Here is a 23,778-nt window from a genome sequence, read left to right as displayed (position 1 = left end):
ACAGTAGGTGGGGGGGGGGGGGGGGAGAGGGAGGGTGTTAAAGATTGCCACCTTGCACAGTACGCAGTTTAATCAACCTTGAGATTTTCTAGCAAACCAACTCAAGCAGCATCTGCTCCATCTTCATAGGTGCTACCTCCTGCTGTGTACTCCTCAGATGGAGTGACGTGCTGCTCACAGGCAGAGTGAGTCCTGTCCTGATTCTGATGTGTGTCAGCTGCCACAGCCAGACACAGACTTGTACTTCTGTTGCCTTTGCCCATGTGTAAAGACAGACAGACCAATAATAGCAAGTCAGGTCAACTTTCTGAAGATACTTTCCCAGAGGTATTTTTTGAGCTATCCTTCAAAACTGAGGTTCTCCACAATACAAGAACAACCACCAAAAATACACATGCAGGGGATCATACATGGTGCATTCTGAACATGTCTCCAGTGATGTGACCCTGACTCATGTGCCAGACTTCTGTGCTGTTTTGCTAACCTATTGTTGAACAGTGAGAACACTTTATAATTCCATGGCTTTGAAGAGGCTCTAGTGTATTCTGCTGGCCCACCCGGCGAACGACACCCCTGCTTTCAAGGAGTATCCAACAGAACCTGACTTTGGGCAGAATCCTGCAGCACAGTGAGTGTCACTGAAAATTGAAAATAACATTCTCAGTCAAAACATCCTGCAGATCCCATCTTCTGCTTCCACTTCCTGGGACATTTCCTCTGAATATTTTAAGCATCAGTCTCAAGAGCTTTAGTACCAATCACCTCAGTGTCACTTTCAGCCTGAAAACAGCAATGCACAAGTGTAGGGACATTTGTACATACTGGTAGGTTTTTCTAATGGAGGGTTGTCACTGAGCAGAAAGAATTTCTAAAATGTTGTTTACTTTCTTAATAAGTCTGGCTTACAACACAAAGAAAGGTAAATTTCATCTGAATAAATTTGGGCTTTTATATATATAAGACAATCAGAGATTTTTAATAAATAAAGGATGTCATAAGGGCCCCTGGTACTTTCAGACAGAGTAGGCATGTCTGGATCTAGTGCGGCACAGCAATCCATCACTGCTAGATCAACTTCAAAAGCAGTTCAGCAAGGGCTCCACAAAGACAACGTTACAGAAAACCTGTTCCAATAGCTTTCTTATGCAAGAGAAGACTACAGTCACATTTGTATTTTAGTCAGTGAACCAACAAGAATGAAGCAAAACAGCAACTATCCTCAAAAGATATTTCAGGCTGTTCCTCTCCTCCCACTCCCCTTACACTCTTTTTTAATCTCTTTAATCTCTTACCAGTTTGTGCATCTTTGGCAACAGAGAACCATACTGCAGAGGTCACTGGCAAGCTGGTGAGGACCACTGCAGCTTTTGGCTACCAAAGACAACTTCCCCAGCCTAGGGAAGCGTCGAGGTTTGCAGTCCCCATTTTGGGTTGCAGTAGAGGTGACTGTGGGTGCAGGAGGCAGAGGAACGGGAGAACTTTCCTCAGCCCAGCAACCTTTGACAACCAGTTGCTGCTTTTCCTCTTTGCCTCAGGATGTGCTATCCAACAAGTGCAAATTGAGGATGACAAATAAGAACATTAGCCTGGTGTTTCTGTTAAAATGATCCGCCTTGAAGTAGCTAATGCTGACACTTAAATTGTCAGCAGACTTCCAGTTTAGAACTCCGGTTAGAAGAATGGGTCCATTCACACTTCCTTCTGAGCTGTTGTTTCAGCTCTCCCTAGACGGGGAAAATATCATTGCAGCAGTTTACACTCCAGACCCACTTTAAAGGTTTTGTTTTTTTTTTTTTTTGCAACGATAACCCAAATTGCCTAGAAACTTTCTCTTTTTTATTTTTTTAAATGTAAGCTTAGACTCTGGAGAATAATTACACAACGTTGTAAAAATAGTCTGCAGCAATTTACATAGCCATGAAATACTTGAGTTGATTTTTTTTTCCAGTTTACCTATGTATACATGGCTGCAGTTAGCTACAGTATTTACAGAGGACTCACTGGAGCCGCAATCACTGAAACTGGTATTTCAAGTTAGGCCACACACATGAACAAAACATTTCTTGTTATAAGGCAGGTGTTTGTATTTTCGGGTGTTATATCATCATCTAATGGAAGCAATACCTTGCTACTTCTGCGTTTCTGATATCACCTTCTGGCTGGATTCAAATAACATCCTTGTGGCTAACACAGGCATTGGTTATGTAGTCAAGTAGGAGAGTATTAATTTAACTTCAGTTTCTTTCCTGTAATTGCATGTTCCTTCCATTTTCAAACAAGTTAATCATACTGAGGGTTTCATTTCTCTCTCTGCGGTCAACTGTGCTGCTGCTCGTTTCTGTTAGGTATCATACGTCCTTGCCTGCTGGAAGCTCAGTCCTCAGCATCATCTCCTTCATGCTGACTGGTTCTCTTCTCTGTTGATGCATCTTGCTGATGGTAGGACCCCCAGACCTATTGAACTAACCAATCAATCCCACTTAAGAGTAGGAGAAAACTCTGCTGCAGCAGGCAGTAGAAAAACTGCCCACTGACCCTTGTCTGCTATATTAATTGTGAGGAATTTGAACACTTCAAAGCCCAGCTGACCAATGGGATAAACTAATACAGCCCCATACTTCCAGGGTACAGTATGAGCTCTCTGAATTGTGAGCAGTTATCTTGCCCAGAGCCTGAAGATACAGTGGCTTAATTCTTACTTTCCATGCTTCTCTAGAAGACTATTTCTGTCTCCTGTGTATTTCTGCCACGCTCCTACCTTGCTAGCTCCAACTGTCCCTTTTAAGGAGCTTTTTTAGTTGTTGATTTCCCCAGGAGAGCTTAAGTGATCAAATCAAAACTAACACAATGAATGAATAAAGCCACAGTCTGGGAACAAACCCATTGCCTGAAATGTCTGCAAAGAAAGTATTCAGGAAACACAAGTGAAAAATACATGTCAGAAGTAAGAGTTTATGGAAGTGACTACGTGCATATGGGGACAACAACTTCCAACTCTTACAATCTAGCACGGAGGAATTAATATTTGACTGTTAAATTTAGGCACTGATTTGAAGGAGTTAAATTCCCAGGCTGCCTTTTCAGAGCGGGGTGTGGCACTGGGGAAGTCAGACACAGGGGGGAAAAAAAGGCACCTGAATGCCCTGGGAAGGAGCAGCAAAACCTTCTGTCAAGCTCCTCTTCCTCTCCTATGCTACAAGTACTCCCCAGCTGAGGCTGTCCTGGTGCCCGCCAGCAGCCACAGCTCTTGGCTGCACACTCCTGCGTCAGGAGTGACCCACCGAACAGCCTCTCCCACACCAGGAAGCGAGTGCCACGTCTGGGTCCTGCTCGGCTCTTCTCACAGCCACCTGTCCCCAGTGGTGCGACGGCCTATGGCACGGCCAGTGGCGGGGCCCGAGGGCAAGGACATGGGCATCCTCCCCGTTTCGGAGTGGGCATCCTGGAACGCATCCTTTGGAGGGCGGGGCGCTGGGAGTGGGCCCCTCTCTGGCCCCTGGTACAGAACACACCAGGTGAGTGCCGGTCGTGCAGCACCCTGCTGGGGCCCAGCAGCAAGGGGGCTTGGCTGAAGTGGGGTAATCGTCTCTGCCTGTCCTCACTATCCCGAAGAGCTGCGGCTGCCCCCTCACTCAGGCTGTTGCTCAGCCTGCCCCTCCGAGCAGGCCTGAGCCGGGCAGGGCTGTGCTCCGCCGTGCCGCAGCGCCGCTGGGTTCTGGCAGCCATGTCTCTGTCGCTGTCAGCACCCACCGTGGATTTGGGCAACTGCAAAAGAGAGACTGAAGTGACCCCTGGGAACGAGCAAGATAAGGCAGCTGCTAACAATAAAAATTAATTGCAGGTTAATGAAACCGTTTACCTTTTCCCTGCTTTTTGCTTCACAAACTCGGGTGCATGGCAGGATACTCAGCATTCTTGGGTTTTGCTGCATAAGTTGCTTGCACATTTTTTACAATGCCAAGTATTGGTATAAATTGTGCATAAAATGGCTTGCTCTCCTTTCTTTCTGAGCAGCCCAGTAGATGGTCATAGTCTGGGGAGGGTCCCAAAAACTTGCCCCTCTGGATTCTGCATTTGGTACTGGGTGGATATCCAGACGGCAGGAGGCATTTCTCAGCCCCGTGTCCTCGGAGGGAAGGGGGCCTGTGAAATCCTGTGCTAGGAACCCCAGAGCAGCAGAACTCCTGGCTGATGACTGGTGGCAGCGCTTCCTGGGAGGCAAGAGTGTGGAGCCAAGGGTTACTCTGGGTTTGGGAGTTCGGGTCTGGAGGCTGAGAACGCTTGCAGAGCTGCTGAAGGAAGGCAGCAGCAGGGAAATCCCTTGGCATAGAGAGACCCACCTGCACATCAGGTTGTGGTTATCAGTTTGATTGCAAAACATCCCAGCCTTGCTCCTGTACTCTTTGGGGTGGTTGTGTGAGGATTGTTGTGTTTTAAGCCCGGTAGTTTTCTGGGAAGAAAGACATGAATAATTTTGTAGTATTGCTTGGATATCTGCAGGTGAGACTGATTCTCTGTGCTTCCATTTATTTGAATTGAGGCTTTGGAGCTGGTAATGGGCAACTATGGTTCATGTGTTGCTTCCAACCGTCATTTTTACGAAAGTTAAAGACTTCTGTGCACCCCCATTTTTACGTTTTTGGAAATAACAGAAACCATTTCCTCCCTCCACTCTCAGCTATTCTGGCTGTGATTTAGTTGATCAGCCCAGTTCCTGGTCTTCACACAGGGGGTCTTCTCCTTTTTTTTTGAGGCCTTTCATTCTTTTGGTTAAGTTTGAAGAGGAGCACTTTGTTTTCTGCCTCTGCAGGAGACCATAGCTGCACCAGCTCTCATCTGCCTGGAAATATCCCAGGCATCCCCATGGGATCAGCAGATCTGACACTTGATTAGGGAAATCAGCGGTGCTAGAGTAAGCCTTAAGTGATGTTTGTAAACATGCAGCTCCCTGGAAGAAGTTAAAGTGCCCTTGTTCCCCTGGCTGTGTAGTATAATGCCTCTTTGTGGTGGTATTACATTTCATTGTTTTGTTTTGTTTTGTTTTTTTTAATAGGGGTTATTATCCTGGCAGGTCCTTGATGAGGCTGATTGGTGCTAGCTGAGGGTAGAAGGGGGAATGTGTGGTGGTGGGGAAAAAAAGGGTGGAGGTAGGAGTTAGCATCAGCATGGGTTGACACCACTTGAGGATCTGCACATCTGAAATCAGTGACACAGGATGCTGTGCTCCTGCAGCTTTCCCTGTCTCAGCCCTGGATTTTGTGTCATGGGACATGCCCGTGGTTAATGATGCAGTAAAAGCTGATGAAATATGTACTTAGTTACCTGAAGTATTTCCTGGCAAGTTAATATTAATTGTAGTATTTTAGGGTCTGCTGGAGTAATGGATGTAAGAAGCTACCACATATGAACTCTGCTTAATAGAAAGTGTATGTAATTGCCTCAGTTTAATCCTTTTTTTTTTTTTTTTTTTACTTTCCGTGGCACTTCCCAAAGGTTGTTTATTTCTAATACTGTTGTTTTATGGACAAAAAAGTTTTGCGAGATTAGTTGAGGTCTCATTATCTACAATATTGATTCAGAGAAGGAGAAAACACCTGGGTGAGAACAGTGAATGAAAGCTTGGGTGTAATATTGCTTCCAGAACTCAGTATTTCACATGGCTGCTTTGTGTAGTCATTGTCTGGAGTTGTTCAAGTGTGGAAACTGAGCTGGAGATGGAAATTCATTTAACTTCTGCTTCTTTTTCCTCCTTTGCCTGTTTCTTAATAAACTCGGAATTATTACTGGCTGCCTAGACACTCACATCAAGAGACTGTTTTATTTCATGGGCTGTGGTAATAAATCATTTTGGCTTTGTATTTGAGGTTTAAAATGTTGACAGCTCCTTCAGATGGATCTGTGGCCTTTTGTTCTGTGACAATATATCACAGCCTGTCAGAGGCCATACATGCAGGTGGTGAGTATGAGCAGCAAGGAAACCTTTGTGTGGTCTAACCAGTGGGTGGTGGTGGCTGCTATCAGGTGTGATGAGAAATCCCATAGATTAAACACATCATTGTGAGGTCTTTCTACACTGCCTTCTGTCATGTACATGAAGTCTAGATGTCATGTGAAGTGCCACAATGGAAGTTTTTAGTTCATTCTGTTCAAGGAGAAAATCTTCAGTGCTTTAACTCACCCCACTTGCTAAGGGCTTGAGGTCTAGTGCCATCTAGCCTCAGCAAGCTGAGGGCCTGGATTGGTCCCCATATCTTCCAGTGACAGCACAATCCCTGCTAATACTTCTGCTGTCGTGGGGGCTGTTGCCGCTGTGCTGTGAGGGACCCCATGCAGGAGAGCTGGGGAACTGCCACTGTGGAGAGGAGAATGATGTCTCCATTTTCCTTGGCTGAGAAAGCACCCCAGAAGTAATTGAGGGCCTCTTCAGCTAACACTGCTACCAGAGAAAAGAGTTGTCATGGCACATGCTATGTGGACAGTTTCAGTTTCCTTCCTCTTATGGGGAAGTATGTATGGGAGAAAATGCATACTGTTTTCTTAGGTGGGAAGTGTGTGTTATTTTCAGCCCTTATAAACCAAAAGTTTGCAAGAGGACTTTGTTCAGCCTTTCAAGTACACCTTTGTTGAATCAGTCACTGGGAATCCAGAAATCAAAGTTTATGATGAAGAAGCATTGCAAACAGCTGTTGCCAGTGCTGATACACTCTTCTGGTGTTGTTCTGCTGTCAGGAATCCAGCAGCATTTCCATGGCTTAGACCCCATTTAATTTGGCTCTTCTAGAAAAGAATGTGTAGCTTTAGTTTGTAAATGCAGGACTGTTAGATGGGCCAGCTTTGCACCTGGGCTTTAGGCTCTATCAGAGCTCTAGGCTGGGACTTGTGCTCTGATTAGCTTTAAGATGAGTGAGAAGCTGACATGAGAAAGCAAACTAGAGCACTGGTTAGAAAGGATCACCAATACCTTTTTTACAACATCATGCATACATTCTGCCTTGCCAAACATCAACTGTCCCTGCAAATAAAAAGACCGCAACATATCGGGTGTGAAATGGGTACACAGGTTATATATGCTGCAGCCTCCAGGTTAAAGGCAGATCAGCTGCTGCATGGGTGCTGTGTTATTGGCAGACTTCTATCACCCTAATTTGGTTTCTCCTACCAAGGCTGGAAGGAGACAGGTGCCTATAGCAGTTTCCCCCCAAAGCCCAGTACAGTGCTGGGCAGCAGATAAAGCAAACCAATTCAACTCCATGTTTTGAGCTTGGAGTACACAGACCCAAAAGAAATGTTGTTGATAGGAGAGCTCATCCTCTCCCCCTTCTGGACGCTTTCATCTCTTCAGCGTTACTGGCAGAGCTGCTTGAATGAGTGCTTCTTAGCCTGACAGCCAGCAGAAGCTGGTTGAGCAGAACCTTTTAATTTAGGTTGACAACTCACAGTTCATTTTGACTGAAGCAGTCTTACTGGATCCTCCTGGACACATCAGTCAAGACATTGGAAACAACTGTCCTCACAGGATTGGAGCTGTGCTGAGCACCACCTAGAGCTCTGACAAGTGCCTGTTCCCCAACTCTTAATGAGTTATTTTTACCAAATCTCAGACTGTTTTCAGTGCTTCCCTTCCCAATGGCTGCTACGCTAAAATGAGTTTCCAGTTTTTCTGAGGACATTAATAGGCAATAAGAAAAAGTACAAGTCTTGTCACTTGCCAGAAAGTGGGGTGCAGAAGACAAATGCAAGGAGACTTGAGTTACAATTTATACATATCCTTCCTAGTACAGAAATTAATTTTGCTTTGGACTGCTTCAAAATGGTATTTTACAGAAAGAGTCCAGACATAGTGCAGACTCTATCTGATATACAGCTCAGTCACTTAAAACTATATGGCTTAAAACATAGGTACTGTTCTTCAGCACTGTGACCCAGAGCAGCAGAATCAGATTTAGTCTGGAGATAGCAGAGTGGGGTTGGTGCTCCTCTTCCCTCAGCACTGAGTAGGAAAAAACAGGTGTGGGATGAGTCTGACTTCTTACCTTGCTTTGGAGGTGTCTAGCTAAGTGCAGAAATTTTCCCTCCCTGTTCCTAACTTCTAAACTACTCTGCACATAATGGACTTGAAACTAAATTGGCCGTGGCTACTGTGCTGATCTTGGTATCTCACAGCCTTGCCTGGGAGTTGTTCAGTGATGCATGGTGAAGGTCTGGCTGCTCAGGCAAACACCTATCTGTTCCTGAGATTTCACGAGGTTGCAGTGTGGATCTAGGACGTTGCTGCCATCCAAAGAGGTGTTGTTGCTCCCATCTTGAGTCTGTGCTTCTGTTGCTTCACTGGCCCTAGCACTCATTTGACTCCTTGATGAGGCAGTTTGTCAGGCTAAATTGACAAGAAAATACTCACTGATATAATTTTTAAAACAAAAGTTGCCCTTTTCTTAAAATCTCTCTTGTGATGCTGTGGGCCCTTATGATTTTGTGGTCCAAAGAAGTCGTTATTGCTCTTCAAAGCTGAAGTATGATCTTTCTCTTCCTATGCTCTTGTTGGATGTCATCAGAAAAGATAGCTGAATCTTATCCTTGCATGTCTCCAAGAGTCTTCTGGATCCAATTAACTCCTGTTTGAAGGAATCAAAAGCATTCAAATGATTTAAGTAGAAATTTGACCAAACTCAAAGCCTAAGGCTTTAGAAAGCTGAGCAAACAGCAGACTGTGCACTTCAGCCATAAAGGAGGTGAGGACCTTTGGCTAACCTAGTAACTGGAGGCCACAATTATTCCATTTGGAGTTTTGGTGACATGTATAAACTGTTATGCTCATGTTTATAATGTCACCACAGATTGCTCCAGAAGAGTGGCATTTGTTAATGTGAGCAGTTGGGAGATACGCTTTCCATTCTGTGACTAATCTGGACTTTGAAACATACTGCCAGCAGCTTCAAAAGCAGAACAGTTGGTGTGCGAATCAACGCCAGGCCCGGAGCAGAGATCTTAAGAAATGTGGGGGTGATATTTGCAGAGTGTGCTCAGGAGTAAATAGACAATATCAAAGTAAACAGATGTGTACTGCTTAAATTGAGTTTATACCAGTATAACATATCCAGGGTGGTGATTGAACCACTTTCCTGGGCAGCCTGATCCAGGGCTTGATAACCCTTTTTCTAATATCCAACCTAAACCTCCCATGGTGTAACTTGAGGCCATTTCCTCTTGTCCTAATTGCTTGTTACCTGTGAGAAGAGACCAGCACCCACCTCACTACAACCTCCTTTCAGGTAGTTGTACAGAGCAATAACATCTCCCCTGAGCCTCCTTTTCTTCAGACCAAATAACCCCAGTTCCCTCAGCCGCTCTTCACAAGACTTGTGCTCTAGGTCTTTCAGCATCTTAGTTGCCCTTCTCTGCACCTCCTCCAGCACCTTGATGTCTTTCTTGCATTGAGGTGCCCAAAACTGAACACAGCACTTGAGGTGTGACCTCCCCAGCATTGAGTACAGCAGGATGATTACTATTTGTAGTATGATTGCTGCTGGCTTCACTATTTCTGATAGAAACCAGGATGCTGTTGATGAAGCCATAGGCTAGAAGTTTTGATTTTGTTTGGTGATGTGAACTGGTTTCCCCATAATGAGAAAATTAATAGAGATTATGGAACTGTGATAGTGAAAAATCATGGGATTGTTGGAGTTTAACTCTTGGATGAGACATGCAGTGACTCGCTGGCAAATTCCCCTTCATATCCTGCTGTGTTCCACAGAAACAACCCTGTGATGCAGAAGCCTATGGCTAGTGTAAGGTCTGGACTATGATGAATAGAAGGTTTGGAGGAAAATCTTCCAGGTGTGGAAGCAGCAAAGCAAATGCTAGCTCCTTAAACATGCTGGCTGAGGTGAAGTAGTAACAGAGATGTACATATCTTCTTGTGGACAAGCCTAGCTCTTGCTGACATTTAATCCCTTAGAATGAAATCTGCTTCATCGGAGCTAAAATCTCCACCAGAGTAATAGCAAACATGTTCAGTGGCTTAACTGTGCTCAAAACAAAGTCATTTTACCAGCTGATATGGATTAACCTTGAAGACTTTCCTCAACAGCCAAGGATATTTCCACTGGAAAGAGGTTCTTGTGAAAATCAACCAAAATAGGGGATTTATGTACCTAATAGACTTGTGGCCATATAGTTAACTTCCAATTAAAACCTAGTTTAATTTTTTAGGCTTGAGCTTGGGAGTAAACAGATCATGACTCCATTTACTTTGCTTTATGGTTCTAACCTGATGTTTCTCCTCTGCTTTTGTGTGGGTTTTATTATGGGTTTGGTTATTTTTTTTCAGCTTTGGAATTGTCACAAGGTTCTGGTATTTATTGGGTTCTGCTGACATTAATCTCTTACCTTTATTTCTTTCTTTTAGTGACAATCTTTTGCTCCCTGCAGTGACTAAAGCACCACAAACATTATTGTTCAGTGTCTGTGTTATCATGCAGCAATGACTCAAGTCATCCTGTCAAGATGACGGAGAATAAAGCTTGTACTGTCTGCAGAAGCTGCAGTCAAACAAGTAATAGCAGCTTTCATCTGATCAATACTCTAGCTCCATCTCTTGACTATTGTACTGGTTTTGGCCAAAGTTAATTTTCTTCACAGTAGCTTGTATGGTGCAATGTTTTGGATTTGTGATGAAAAAGCTTGGTGACATGAGGATGTTACAGCCACTGCTGAACAATACTTGCACAGCGTGAAGGTGTTTTTTGGCTTCTCACATTGCCCCACTAAGATACTTGCTGGGGCTGCACAAACAGTTGGGAGGGAACACAGCTGGGACAGCTGACCCCAACTGACCAAAGGGATATCTCATACCATATGATGTTGTGCTGGGGGAGGAAGGAGGGACTTTCAGAGTTATGGTGTTTGTCTTCCCAAGTAACAGTTACATGTGACAGAGCCCTGCTTTCCCAGAACTGGCTGAACACCTGCCTGCCGGTGGGAGGTAGCAAATTAATACCTTGGCTTGCTTTGCTTGTATATACAGCTCTTGCTTTACCTGTTAAACTGTTTTTATCTCTACCCATGAGTTTTTATGCTTTTACCCTTCTGATTCTTTCCCCCATTTTGTGGCATCGGAGTGAGTGAGTGGCTCTGTGGGGCTGAGCTGCTGGGAGGAGTTAAACCACAACAACTACAGATCAGAGGCTGCCAGGACAAACTAAAGGCCAATGTGTGGTTTACAAAAGCATAGGGATGATAGCATCTGACTCATTAAAAGGGTGGTCAATTCTCCTTCATTTTTTCAATTCCTGAGAGGGAGTAGACAGAATTTATCTTCACGGCCCCATCCTGATAGTAATCCCTGTCAAGAAGAAGCTTTCTAAGCATTATGTCTTGTATTAATGCTAAAATAGCAGGAAAAAAAAATTCTAAAAAAGTTCTAGCAAATTCTACTTGGGAGAATTCATCCAAGATACAGTTGGTGAAAGTTCAATAACACTCAAAACTGGTGAAGAATATCACTACCTTCTTATCTCTTTAAGTGCAATGGAGAATATTAAAAGGTGATAAAGGTACCTAGAAGGCATCATCCAGATAAACTGCTTTCTGTTTTCTGCAGCAGAAGGCAACTGTGTAGTAGATGTTTTGGATTCTTGTGAACTAGACACTCTTATGTCAGCACCCACCATGAACTACAAAAAGGTATACAATACTTTAAACCAGGTTACAGTTTGTAGTAAAACATTAAAATGCACAACTATAATGTGTCACAGGGAGACAGCTGGGAAAAAGTGAGCCCCTTGACTGTATCTCAGGCTTCTGAAAGAAATTTGCAAGTGAGATAATTTCTTTAAAGACTTTATTTGTTATCCTAGATTTACATCTTTCAATTTTGACCAGAAGTATCTGCAAACTAAAACCAGCCAGCCATGTATTTTTGTGGGTATGTACCCATGTTATAAGAATAGATGTGTACATGAATATTTTAGAGAGTGCAAAACCTTTTTTGTTTTTAAATCATCACTTATAATCTAGAGGTAGTTTATATTTAAATAAATAATTTTGCTAACCAGAATATTCTGCCTTCTGGACTCCTTTTTTTTTGGTGTGTGTGTTTTTATTTATTTATTTATTTCCATTTGTTTTGTTGTTTTTTCCTTTTTGCATTGGGAGCAATCAGTAAATGATTAACACTCTCCATAGAAATGGAAGTAGGAGAGTCAGGTGTGTGAGGTGCAGGAAGGAAAGCAAGGAAGTAGTGTACAGCACCCTTCCTCTGCAGAAACAGTGCACTGGAAAGACCTTTAGGCTGCCTATTACTCAATTTTGTATCAAGTAATTCTTTTAAGAAATGGATCAAACTTTGTTCTAAATGCAGTCAGATCTTTTCTTTTTCCACTTCCCTGTTGTGACTGCTGTGAGAAGCTGTTCTGAAATGCCATTGGCTTGGAAGTGTCCTCATTTGCAGCATTTGTTTACCCATGGCCCACACAGGTGACACCAGGGTTCAACAACTGAGCACGTTGTTTTGCCGATGACCAGGCCCAACAAAAATGATACCACCACCAGCAGGAAGATGAACCAATGCACAGACTGTATTGTATACAAGAAGGACATTCCATGAACGATCGCTGGGGGTACAAACAAGTCAATCAGCTGGTACATAATTGACGCCACCCCCAACAATCCCACAAAGGACGTAACTCGGCCCACAACAGGTGGTACAAACAGAGACCCGAGGTTGCCCACAGTTGGCATGAGAAACAGCCAGACCAGCAAGCTGAACACATAAGAGAAAGGTGCCCACATAGTGACTCTCACCCGATCCGCCCACGTTCTCAAAGGTCTTAAGCAGACTGGAGCCCAGTTCCAGGTAGAGTCAGGAGGTCTGCCCTGAACCAGGAAGCTCTGTGGAGTGCACTCCACAGACAGACACTCCTGACTCCCTGCAAGTGGTCCCAGCTTTTATCCCCAAGCAGACACCTGACCTTTGTCAACTCAGTGCAGGACCCCTGGGGCTCATTTCCCTTATGGCTCTCCCTGCAGGGCCGGCCGCACCCTGGGGGGAAGCTATAAGGCAAACTCACCACCTCTTTATGAAGGGCTGTGGGAATCACCCATATGTCAACCTTAATTCGGGGCTGGGGGTTCAAACCCCAGCATTTCACACGTTCACTCAGGTTGTGGGGTGGAAAATTGTTTTCTGTGCACATCAAAGGAAGTGTTAGTATAGCTAAGAGAGGATTAAATGAGATAGGATGGGAGACAAGCCTGCCTTTGTTGAAAAGTGATGCTGGAGAGGTGCATGCTGGGAGAGCCATGTCATTCCTCTCACGAGCTTCTCTTAGATGGTAAAGTAAGATTTTTATATAAAAGTTCTTTTTAGGATTTGGTAAATAAAGTGTTAAGCTGGCTACATTTCTGTCAGGCTTTTGGTGTGTCTGATTTCAGTGGAATCAGAAGTAGGTCCAGCAAGATGTTTATTACAATAACAAGAGAGAATGAGCTAGGTGTGTTTCATTTGGAGGCCTGTTGTGTATACATGCAGAGTGAAGAATCTCTCCAACAGTACTGTCTGTGCCTTGTCCTGCAACCTGATGTAACACAACACTTATTTACTCAGTTGTTCAGATAGCTCCCGTTAGAGCTCACCCGTCTTTCTGAGCACAGGCAGAACTAGCTCCATCTTGCAGGGCATCAACTGGTACACTCCCAGTTCCCATGAGCATTGTGTCCCCTCCTCAGCTCTCGATTTATGGGTCCAGGGAACCACATGAAGCACAAAGAGGAGCAGCACAGCGAGAAAGACTACTCCTGGGCAGCAGTAAAGGAGTATCCCCAAGCCAACAGGCCGTTTTGTGGAGGAAGCTGGTCAGGCAATGCTGGCTTGCTTCCTTGTTTCTCCTGAGGGACCTGGAAACTGGCAAAAGTTTATAATCCTATTCTTGCTCTTCTTGGTATGTAATTTCTATAGTTGCCATGGAGATGTTATGTGATGGTGCTTGAGAAAAATTTTCTATTAACATGCTATCAACTAGAATTTAGATTTTTAGAGCCTCTGCTGTACAGGCATTGGAGAGGTTTTTATTTGCAATCTAATAGACAGTATTAAACCCATAGAATGCTCTTTGATTATGCAGCAAAGCATCCCAGGCTATTCAGCTGAGGAATGGTGTAAAAGTCCATTCTGCCCCTTGCCCATTCTACCATTTATTTCTAATGATGAGATTTGTTTCCTGAGGGTAAGAAATTGAAATTTAGAAGCTGGGAGGTTTGGTTGTAAAAAAAAAAAAAAAAAAAAAATTTACTACTCATAATGCTTGTTAACATTATAGTGGATGGATATGTTTATATATAACCTTAGTGAGCATATGGAAAGTTACTTTAGTATATTTCATAATTCATATTCTTCATCTCAGTTTGCTATCCTTTATGCACATTAACTAATCAGACGGATGAATATAAATAAGATGTCATTAAAATGATTAAAGCATGGAGATGAATAGAAGGGTTCCACTTCTGTAGTTGCTTTGTCCTTTCAAATTCCCACATCTTTTCGTAACTTATGAGGCTCTCCTTCCAGCCTTTACAGTTTGTCTCTTTTCTGATATATTTAAAAGATATATTTTAAATTTGTGAAGTAATGAAAGGTAAAATATCGTAAAGGCAAGGATGCTCTAATATTCATGAGACAGGAACTTTACCTGCTGTGATCTGGGATCCAGTCTGATGACCTGTGTGAAACATAGAAACTGTTTTGTCTTCACTCACTGGTTACCAAGTCTCTTCTCTCCTGTTCCTAACAAAAATGGTGCCAAATGTTTTAATTCTCTCCCTCTCGTATATTGAGCAATGTCCTTTTGTGACACAATGAACAGATCAAATGTATTTTCATGTACCAACACTGGTAATTGCCCTTTTAACTCTTGTTTCAGTTGTCCTTCAGTACTTCAGATTGGTCTGAACCCATATATGAGTATATGAATTGCACTATGGAAACCATTGAAATGAAGACCTTTTTTTATTTATACATCTGTAAAGCACTGAGTACAGCCAGACCTCTGTGAATAATAATAGCTAAATGATAAGCCTTTCCTAATTCCACATGGTAGTTCTTTGAAAAGTATGGGTTTTGTTAAGGACTCTGAATTCCTCTTGCTTCAGAGTTAACTCAGAATTGGAAGTTTAGAAGACATTTTACCCTCCTACCAACCCTTTTTGTTTTTAATAAGATGCACTGAGAGCTGACAAAATCCTAATTACTGGAAATTTTGTATTTTGAAGCAATATAAGCCAATAGATTTTTTTGAAACACCTCTAGATGACAAATAAATGCAGAAATAAAGAAATATAGGAGGAATGGGTTAGCGGCCCTGATGAGTGAGCTGACAATGTATATTTGAAGTGGGCTTTTTTTTCTGCTGATCAGTTCAATTTATAGGCATAGCAAGTTTCTGTAAGGAATGGCCATATATCTTTTAGTCAATGCAAATCAAGTTAATCCTTCTAAGTTTTCTTTTCACAGGCCTGGCAACTGCAGTTTAATGTGCATTAGGAAAACATACTTAAAATATGGATAAATTGCATCTCACTGTATAACTCTCTAATGCAGATTTTAGTCTGCAAGGGATAAATTTATTAGAATGAGTGCCAAAGATCTAGATTTCAGCCTGGCTTTCTTTTGCCATAGCCCTCTTGCTTTACTTTGACAATAAAAAGAGACCTTGCATGTAAAATGCCCTTTAAAAACACTGTCAGAAGGATGTGAAAAGGTGCTAGGGTAAATGAGCATCAGGTCCTGCAAGAGTGCTCGAAGCAGGACCGTATGCAGCAATACACCACACTGCTGATCTTGTATTTTGAATATCAGTGTGTTACCACTTCGCTTGGCTAATGGATGCCTGCTGACCAACGGTTCAAACGTCCCTCCCCCACATATGACTTTGTGCGAGAGCCTCACGCAGCTGGGATGGGGGATGCCAGGTGAGTGCTCAAGGTGCCTTGCTTGAGATGCATTTGCTACTTCTGGAGCCCATTTCCCCCAGCAGCAGGCTGTATAGGCTGCTGTCACCACTGGCAAACTGCACAGGGTCACCATTTTAAAACACTTGCTGTGGCTTGTGAAAATTGATCTGCCTTCAGAATTAAACATCAGTAGGTGGCTTACAAAAGCACAATGCTAATGGGGTATATCTTGGGAGAGTTATTTCATACCTGGACCACTACCTTGCCAGCCTCACAAATAGTTGTTTTAATGCAAATGAGGCAGTGAGGGAGCTGGGGGCCAGAGGAAGGCATTGCTTAAGCCAGCTTTGTCACCAAGGAAAATATCAGCACATCCACAGCCTCAGCCCATGGTCTGTGTGCTCAGGGACTATCTAGAAAGGACTGTAAAGCCAGAAAGTGATGTTCATGGCTTATTCCAAATCATGTTAAGGTGAAAAAAATCAAATATCTGTGGTATTTTTTTACTTTCTGGAAAATTTAAGGGCTGGATGTTTCTGTGACTGGGCTCAGGAATTTGGAAGAACTGTAAGAATGCATCAAAGCAGTTTGAAATCTGGGGTCTGACAAAGTGGCCTGTATGTTCAGACAGATGTTTTGGTGATGAAGGGATCTGTATTTTATGCCAACACTTTCGAATATCTAAGGCTTTTTCCTGTAGAAGTCCTTAGCTGACTGAAGAAGCACCATGGCTCTGAAGTTGTGTCTGCGACTGAGTTCCCCTGTGGAGGTTTGTCTCAGGACTTATGTGTGGGAAGACCTGTAGTGCTGTAGACAATATCACAGACTGGAAAGTCTGTGTTCAGAGAATACATTCATGTTTATTACTTACCAAACTGGCTGTTCCACCAGTCCTTGAGCCTCTAAAGGATGTTGAATGGCAGACACAGCACAAATAATGAAGCTTTTTACATGGCAAGGTGGGAACAGAAGGGTTGTGGTAGCCTTCAGGGCAATACAGCAACCATTTTGTTTGATAGGGTGATCTACCTTCTGTTGCAGGTCTTTTTATTCATGTATGGTTTTACTAGCCTGGGATACAGTATCCTATTTTTTTCTTTCCTGCTTTGAGCACCGCTGTATGTGATAGCTCTTGTGTATTAGAAATTGCCTGCTGATTCAAGATGCACTCTGATTTGTGATGTTTGCAATCTAATTTTCCTCTCTACTGCATTTTTGTTCCCTGTTGTTTTCTTTCATATTGGTATGTCTGATTATGAACCTGTGCAAGACAGTTTTTTCACACAAGTATGGTGTTACCGTGCTTTCATCTCATCTCCCTGAACGGATCCATGTGGTATTTTGCCTCCTTAGGGCATTGTACTCTGCTTTTAATCTTTAGGGGTCCGTCCAGCCCTGGGTTTGGAAGTGTGGTGCAATCACCATATTAACCAGAGCTCTTTAACACATCTCGGTCTGGAGCAGGCAGCGCAGTATATATGCCAACAGCAGTGTTCCAGTGAAGCATATGGTCATTACAATAAAGCTACCTAAGCAACGAGGCCAAGTTTGAAGCCCAGACTGCCACTACACATTTGCCTTGATCATACACATGCTGTTTTCCCTTTTGTGCAGACACAGGATGTTGTTTACTACGCAAAAGGGAGTGTCACCTCAACAGCTTTGCATATGTTGTCAGGTCCCTGAAGGCACATGCAGCCCTGCCTGTCCCTGCCCACCTCCAGGGCTCTCCCACCCTGCCCATGGCTCAGGACCCCATTTCAGTCTCTGCTCCAGCAATGCCACAGCAGGGCCCATCTCCAGCCCCTCACAGCCCTGCCCTGCCCTGCCCAGACATAGGTCTCCTGAGCTGCACCCACCTGCAGGCCCATGTCCCAGCCCAGCCTCAGCTGATGGAAATACTGATCTTGACATTTCACAAGGAAGCACTGAGACAGTGGTCACACATGTTTCAGTATCTCCCAGCAAGTGAGAACACTGAGAAGAATCAAGTTTTTTTTTTTACCTGTTTTCTGTTCCTGGCAATTTCTGGAACCTGTAAGAAGAGGATTGACTTTAGGGAGGTGGCTCCTGTTCAGACACAGGCTGGTCACAAGGATATCTAAGCCAAGCTCACAAGCACTTGATGAAGCAACCAGCACGGTCCGAAAGCAGTGTCTACTCTGAAGAGGACACTGGTGATGTAGGACTTTGGAAAAATTCCCGCTGGAGTCCCTGTCCATGCAGTGTGTAAAAACATCAAAAGGACGTTCAGTTCACGGTCTCTGGAGGCAGGCACTCATGTCATCATCAGTACCCACATCTGATTTTGCACTTTTTTTTAGATGACAGATGGAGCATACAACCTCATCCTCTGTCCACTAGCTGCATGTGAGTTTTGCCTTGAGGCCCTCCTTTGGGCTGGCTTGAGACATGTTTCCTTCCTGGGGTACTTGTTTGTTGCACAGTGTCTGTGACCCCCAGCTGAAAGCTGAGAGCAGGGAGCTGCGAGGAGCTACCCAGAGATGCAGCTGTAAGGGTAGGGTCTGCTGCTGAAATGAAAAGAGCCGCGGAGAGACTGGGTTCTCTGCTGCTAGCAGTGTGGATGTATTACTGATGTGAAAGCAATAAAATAACGGCATAAATGAGGTGGCAGTTTCTGTTTTCTATTCCCTGCTGTCTCCTTTTTCCTAAACTCTTCATGGCGAGGCTGACAAAGCCACTTCTCCACCCTCTCACAAGGGAGCACGTTGTAATTTAAAAAGAACAAGTCTTTGGGAGCAAGAAAACAATTTTGATTTAACTGCTGTTTTATTGAAGCTGCTACATGTGCAGGATAATGAGAGAAGTGCAATAATCCACCTGTGAAGTGGCCAAACTTTGCACAAGACCAATGTTCGGGAGCTGATGTTACAGCACCAAGGCTTCAGAAAAGAAAACCCATCCCCTCTGCTCCTGCGGGGCCCTGAGTGGGAACCATCTGGCAACATTTCCCTGGGGTGGAAGGAGGCTGCAAGGCTGCTTGTGTCCCTGTAACAGGTAGTGCCTGATGTCAACAGAGACATCTGTGCCAAGGTGTGCTGAGATGTCTTGTCACACACTCTCCACTCCTCCCAGAGGGGGCTGTTCCTGGAGCATGGAAAATGCACTGTGTGTGACAACCCACAAAACACTGCTGGAACTTCTACTGGAGGATATGGGAGTGTGAGGACAGTAGGATCAAGGAAAGCAAGATGGGAAGGACCTCCAACAGCCAGGCACCAGAGGGTATAGGTAAAAGTCTTGAGTGGTGCTTTTCATTGAATGATTCTCATGCACAGGCTGTGGCAGTGGGGCTGTAATAGTTAGGACAGAGGGTGTGTGAGCAAAGAGAGCCCTCTCATCTCCTGCATTCCCCTCCTTGCATCCCCTTGTACCTGTCAGTCAGGTAATGGTGACACCTGGCAGTCAGACAAGCACTTCACCCAGAGCAATTCTCTTGTCTGCTTCTCCTGAGTCTCAGTCACTACAGAAATGCATGGGCTGGAGACAGTTGGATTCAGCTGTGTGAATACTATCATCAGTTCGTAATAAGGCTGTTGTTTCTTCACACTTTTGGGGATGCTCTTTCCTAGTATGGGAATTATCTGGCCACAACAATAACAATCCCCTCTAAGAGCTTGCTGGATGACCTATTGCTCTTTGTAAGTACTGAGGGGCAAGAATCTCTGTGGCTGGGAGGCACTGCATGTTCATAGGTGCCCAGGGACCTTCCTGAAGAAGAGTCATGAAAGCTGGAGCTGTGAACGCTGAGTTTGATGCTGCTTTACAGCTTGCAAGCAATAATTATGCTGGGTTATGTTACCATGACTTTGTTTATAAAAACTCACTGATAGTATGTTTGTCTTCTCAACAAATCAATAGGGCTCCTCACAGCACTATACTGTTGGCCTCGAGTGGGTCTTGAATAAACTCACAACAATATATAAGGTGTTACAACATTCTGAAAGTGGACAGAAACCTACCATGGGCCTGTTACTTGAGCTTGCTGAAATGGCATCTTTAAATGGCTGCTTTCCAAAACAATGAATCCTGCTTGAATGTTTTAAATTTCTCAGCTTCATAGAAAGTTTGCAAATCTTACTGAAAATTAGGCAGACTGATTAGAAAAGAATTTGATGAAATAACACAATACATTTAGGAAACTGCCGGGAGACTTATGTTCCTGCTCTGTCAAGTAGTGGACATGTTAACACGTAATATAATTGTGTTCCATATGAATTATTTGATTGCTGTTGATTTTCCTTCTGGATTAGATAACAAAACAGGTCATTATTTTTTTTAAAAAGAAGAATACCTGTGTGTAGTGTTCAGCTGAGACCTGTCTGGTTTTTTTCTTTCATGAGTTTTAAGAAGGTGTACTACTGAAGGACAGCAAAACCACCTCCTGCACTGGGATGCCTTTTCTATTCCCAGTTGTTTACTACTTAAGCCCTAGTCAACTGTGCAGAGATATTTTTTATCAGTGCAGCATGAACTTAGTCACTGAAAAATGCAAAAATTTATTTTTTACTAGGTTACAATGTGCTATCATAAAGCCACTGTTATATTGTTCATCTTAAACTAATAAGTATTTTTGTACTTTTTTGTTTTGTGATCTTGCAGACTCAGCTCCTAGGAGTTTTACTTGCTGCTGCTTCAAATTTTCTGATTAGTGTCTCCTTGAATATTCAGGTATGAAAAGATTTTTCTCTATTAAGAGTTGTTTAGAGTTGTTTATATTTAGCAAGTAACATGTTAGAATTTGGTTTTATGGTGAAGTTAGAAATACAAATTTTGCTGCATTTAATAAATGTTGCATCTCTTTAACAATGTCCTGCTGTAGCTGTTGGTAGAATGATAGCTCTCAACTTGTTCTGTGCTGTGATTCTCACATGGGAACAGAATAAATACTTGTAACTCCTCCTCCTCCTTGTAACGTGCCATAAGGAAATACCAGCTGTGACCAGCTTGTGGTCTGACTGCACACTACAGGAACCTGCCTCAGAGTGTCCACATCTAAAATGGAATTGACCACAAGGTCTCTAGTGCTGCTAATGAAGCAATTAGCATAATTAAATGCATAGAGAGTTACAGGTTATTTAAATATTTGGCTCCAAAACCACCTTGACCAATTTAGTTTTCCTTCTGCAATTAAGATGAAATAATTGGAGTAAATATTGTTTAAAATCACAAAAGAAATAGCAGGTGCTGACCTTACAAGTATTGCAAAGAGTTGTAGGATGAGATCTATAAAATTCTTTCTGTGTTAATAACTAGAATACACACTTAGTAGAAAGTTACATAATTTGTTATAACCTGTATCTTGTAGACTTCATGGTATTTTTAGGTCTTCTAACAAAAGTTTTCAAAGCACAGAAGATGTTGTGTAAGTTGTCCAGAAAAAATGTTTTTGCTGGCTTGTATTTGATGAATCTCAAAAATGTCTCAAAAAGAAAAAAGCTATTTCTTGCTTTTTTTCTGTAAAGGATGAAACAGAAGGCTTTGGAATACGAGATCTTCTATTCACAATAACTTATTTTATTAATGTTGGAAGGCTCTTCAATTACTCTCTTCTATGTTAAGTATCTCTAGTTGAAGAATCCTATAGAGAGAAATCCATTTAGCTAGAGATGGTGGGCAGGTTGAGCTGACTTCTACCTCTTCAATATGAGTTCCAATGTGCTGACAATGGCAGTACTAGGATAGGCTCTGCTTCAATGGAAAAACTCTTGATGATGAAATGAAAATTCAGTCTAGCCCATATTAAGCAGGTTCTTCAGACTTCATAATTTTTGTCTGCTTAGGGCACTGGTTACAAAAGTGGATACTTTGCCAGGGGATGTACTGAGACATTCAGACAGACTTTTATTGACTTGTAATCATTAACAGTGTTTTCTGGATTTGAACTATCTTCCAGGTTTTAATTAAATGGACAGGCCAATTTTATTGTTCTCTCTCCCCTTCCTACTATGCAGTTAGTTATCCTCCTTCTCTTCCCTCCAGCTGGTTGTCAGCTAAAGAACCACCCACCATTTACAGTGTATTTCAGCTGAATAATAAAGAGACTCCTTCTAAATACCATCCACACACATTACTATGCAGAGAAAGCAGATATCTGGAGGAAGAAGACTGTAAGGGAGCCACTGAGCTCAACCTCCTGTTTTTGTTGCACATCTTTTCAATCACTCTGTGCCATTGAGTTATTTCTACAAGAATCTCAGGAGAAGACAGAGCTCAGCATTCAGTTAAGACTCTTGTCTTATTTGGTTTTCAGTAAAAACTTGGGTTCTTGATTTGAATGTTATATAATATTCATTTCAATTGGATCTTTGTTGGGCTTTGTTTGTTTGTTTTATGAAAATGGAACATGCAAAATCCTGGATGTTACTATGAATTACTAGTCTGTGGCTCAGGAAAGTTTGATGTTTTTATGTTTCTTTACCCCTTGGAGGGCTAAACTTCTTCCTAGGACTTCATTCCCCACATATGTTCCACAGTATGAGGCTGCAATAATGTGCTGTATCATCTCAATGAGAGGAACAACTGAGTCTATGGTCTACCAAAACCTGTTTGCTTCATACTCTGTAATGTAGCCAACAGAGTAGGATGGGAGTATGAGGAAAGTTGTTTACAGTTTCCCTGGGGCTCTGCAGAGACACTTTTAAAATCAAATATCAAATGATGAGAGAAAAAACTTTATTTTATCACCATTCCTATCACAATAACCATATCATTTGGTTCCCAACTTTTTTGACCCATGTGCAGAGGCTGGTAAGGGATTTGAGAAAGGAAATGATATCCTGTAGAACTAATGTGGTAAACATTGCATCATTCCCAATCATGACATCTTCATGGTGTCTGTTTCAGAAGACCGATGGTTTCAAAGTCAAATTATCTTGTTATATAAAGGTTCTGGCTGTGCAGCCAGAGAGAGAGCAATTACACCATGTGTTTTTGATACCTTCTCTATGTAACAAGTGTTGATGAAGTTTTACTTGAGTATATAGCCTACCTATTGACAGTGGTTTTCCTTGTGAAAATAATGCTTTACCTGAGATCTTCTTCTAAGGTTAAACAGGAATTTGTAGCCAAATCCAAAATTCTACCTAACTGATTTAGAGTCCTCCCTATAGAAGATGTAAGTGCTGCCTTTTTAATTTTGAAATTCTACTTCTGCAAGGATATGTATCACGGAGCATGAACATCATGATAGCTAGGAAGCACTACATAGCATTCACTTAATATTTTTGAGGTTTATTCAGAGGTATAATTTTTCAGTCATTTCCACGGTGGCTAAGAAAGCACATTTCTGAAGCAGCACTGAGTTAACACAAAGCGGCGTGTCTGCAACAACAAGCTGAAAGTCGTGTTTCAAAAGAAAACCTTGACGCACCTGGAATTTGAAGTTGACAGCCCCCTTAATTACTGCACTTTTGTCGGACGTGAGAATACAATAGAAGTCTTTCTTTTCATGCCTGTTCCTACTAATTAATTTTCTAGAAATGCGCCCATCTCCGACTGGCTTGCCAAACAGAGCCGAAGCCCTACTACACGAGCAAGCTGTGGTGGTGTGGGATTACCCTTCTGGGGCTTGCAGAGGTGGGCAATTTCACAGCCTATGGATTTGCCCCCATTGCCCTGGTCGCTCCACTGGGATGTGTCTCTGTCATAGGTGAGCTGGTTTGCCATTTCTTGCTCAGGTACATACTTTAATCGAATGCTTCTTTGTGATTAGAGGAATAATACTGCAGGATCTGCAGCAGGAACATGAAGGGAAAATGTTAACGTTGTGGTTTGAAAAGAAATTATTCATATTATTACATGAGTTGACGG

The 23,778-nt window shown here is 42.8% G+C and overlaps 1 protein-coding gene across 1 annotated transcript in view; it reads left to right on the top strand.

The window, feature by feature from the left end:
• The first annotated feature begins 3,374 nt into the window (after positions 1 to 3,374).
• NIPAL2 (NIPA-like domain containing 2) overlaps positions 3,375 to 23,778 on the top strand; it is a 48,611-nt gene continuing 28,207 nt past the window's right edge. Inside the window, exons 1-3 of the mRNA XM_008947243.1 lie at positions 3,375 to 3,515; positions 20,569 to 20,637; positions 23,446 to 23,617. Coding sequence (XP_008945491.1) covers positions 3,375 to 3,515; positions 20,569 to 20,637; positions 23,446 to 23,617 — 382 coding nt within the window. The remainder of the gene's footprint in view (positions 3,516 to 20,568; positions 20,638 to 23,445; positions 23,618 to 23,778) is intronic.

Source organism: Merops nubicus, unplaced genomic scaffold (assembly GCF_000691845.1).
Source record: "Merops nubicus isolate BGI_N331 unplaced genomic scaffold, ASM69184v1 scaffold4429, whole genome shotgun sequence".
NCBI classification, from domain to species: Eukaryota; Metazoa; Chordata; class Aves; order Coraciiformes; family Meropidae; genus Merops; species Merops nubicus.
The sequence above is the reverse complement of the archived record's forward strand: the minus strand, read 5'-3'. Positions and strand labels throughout refer to the sequence as shown.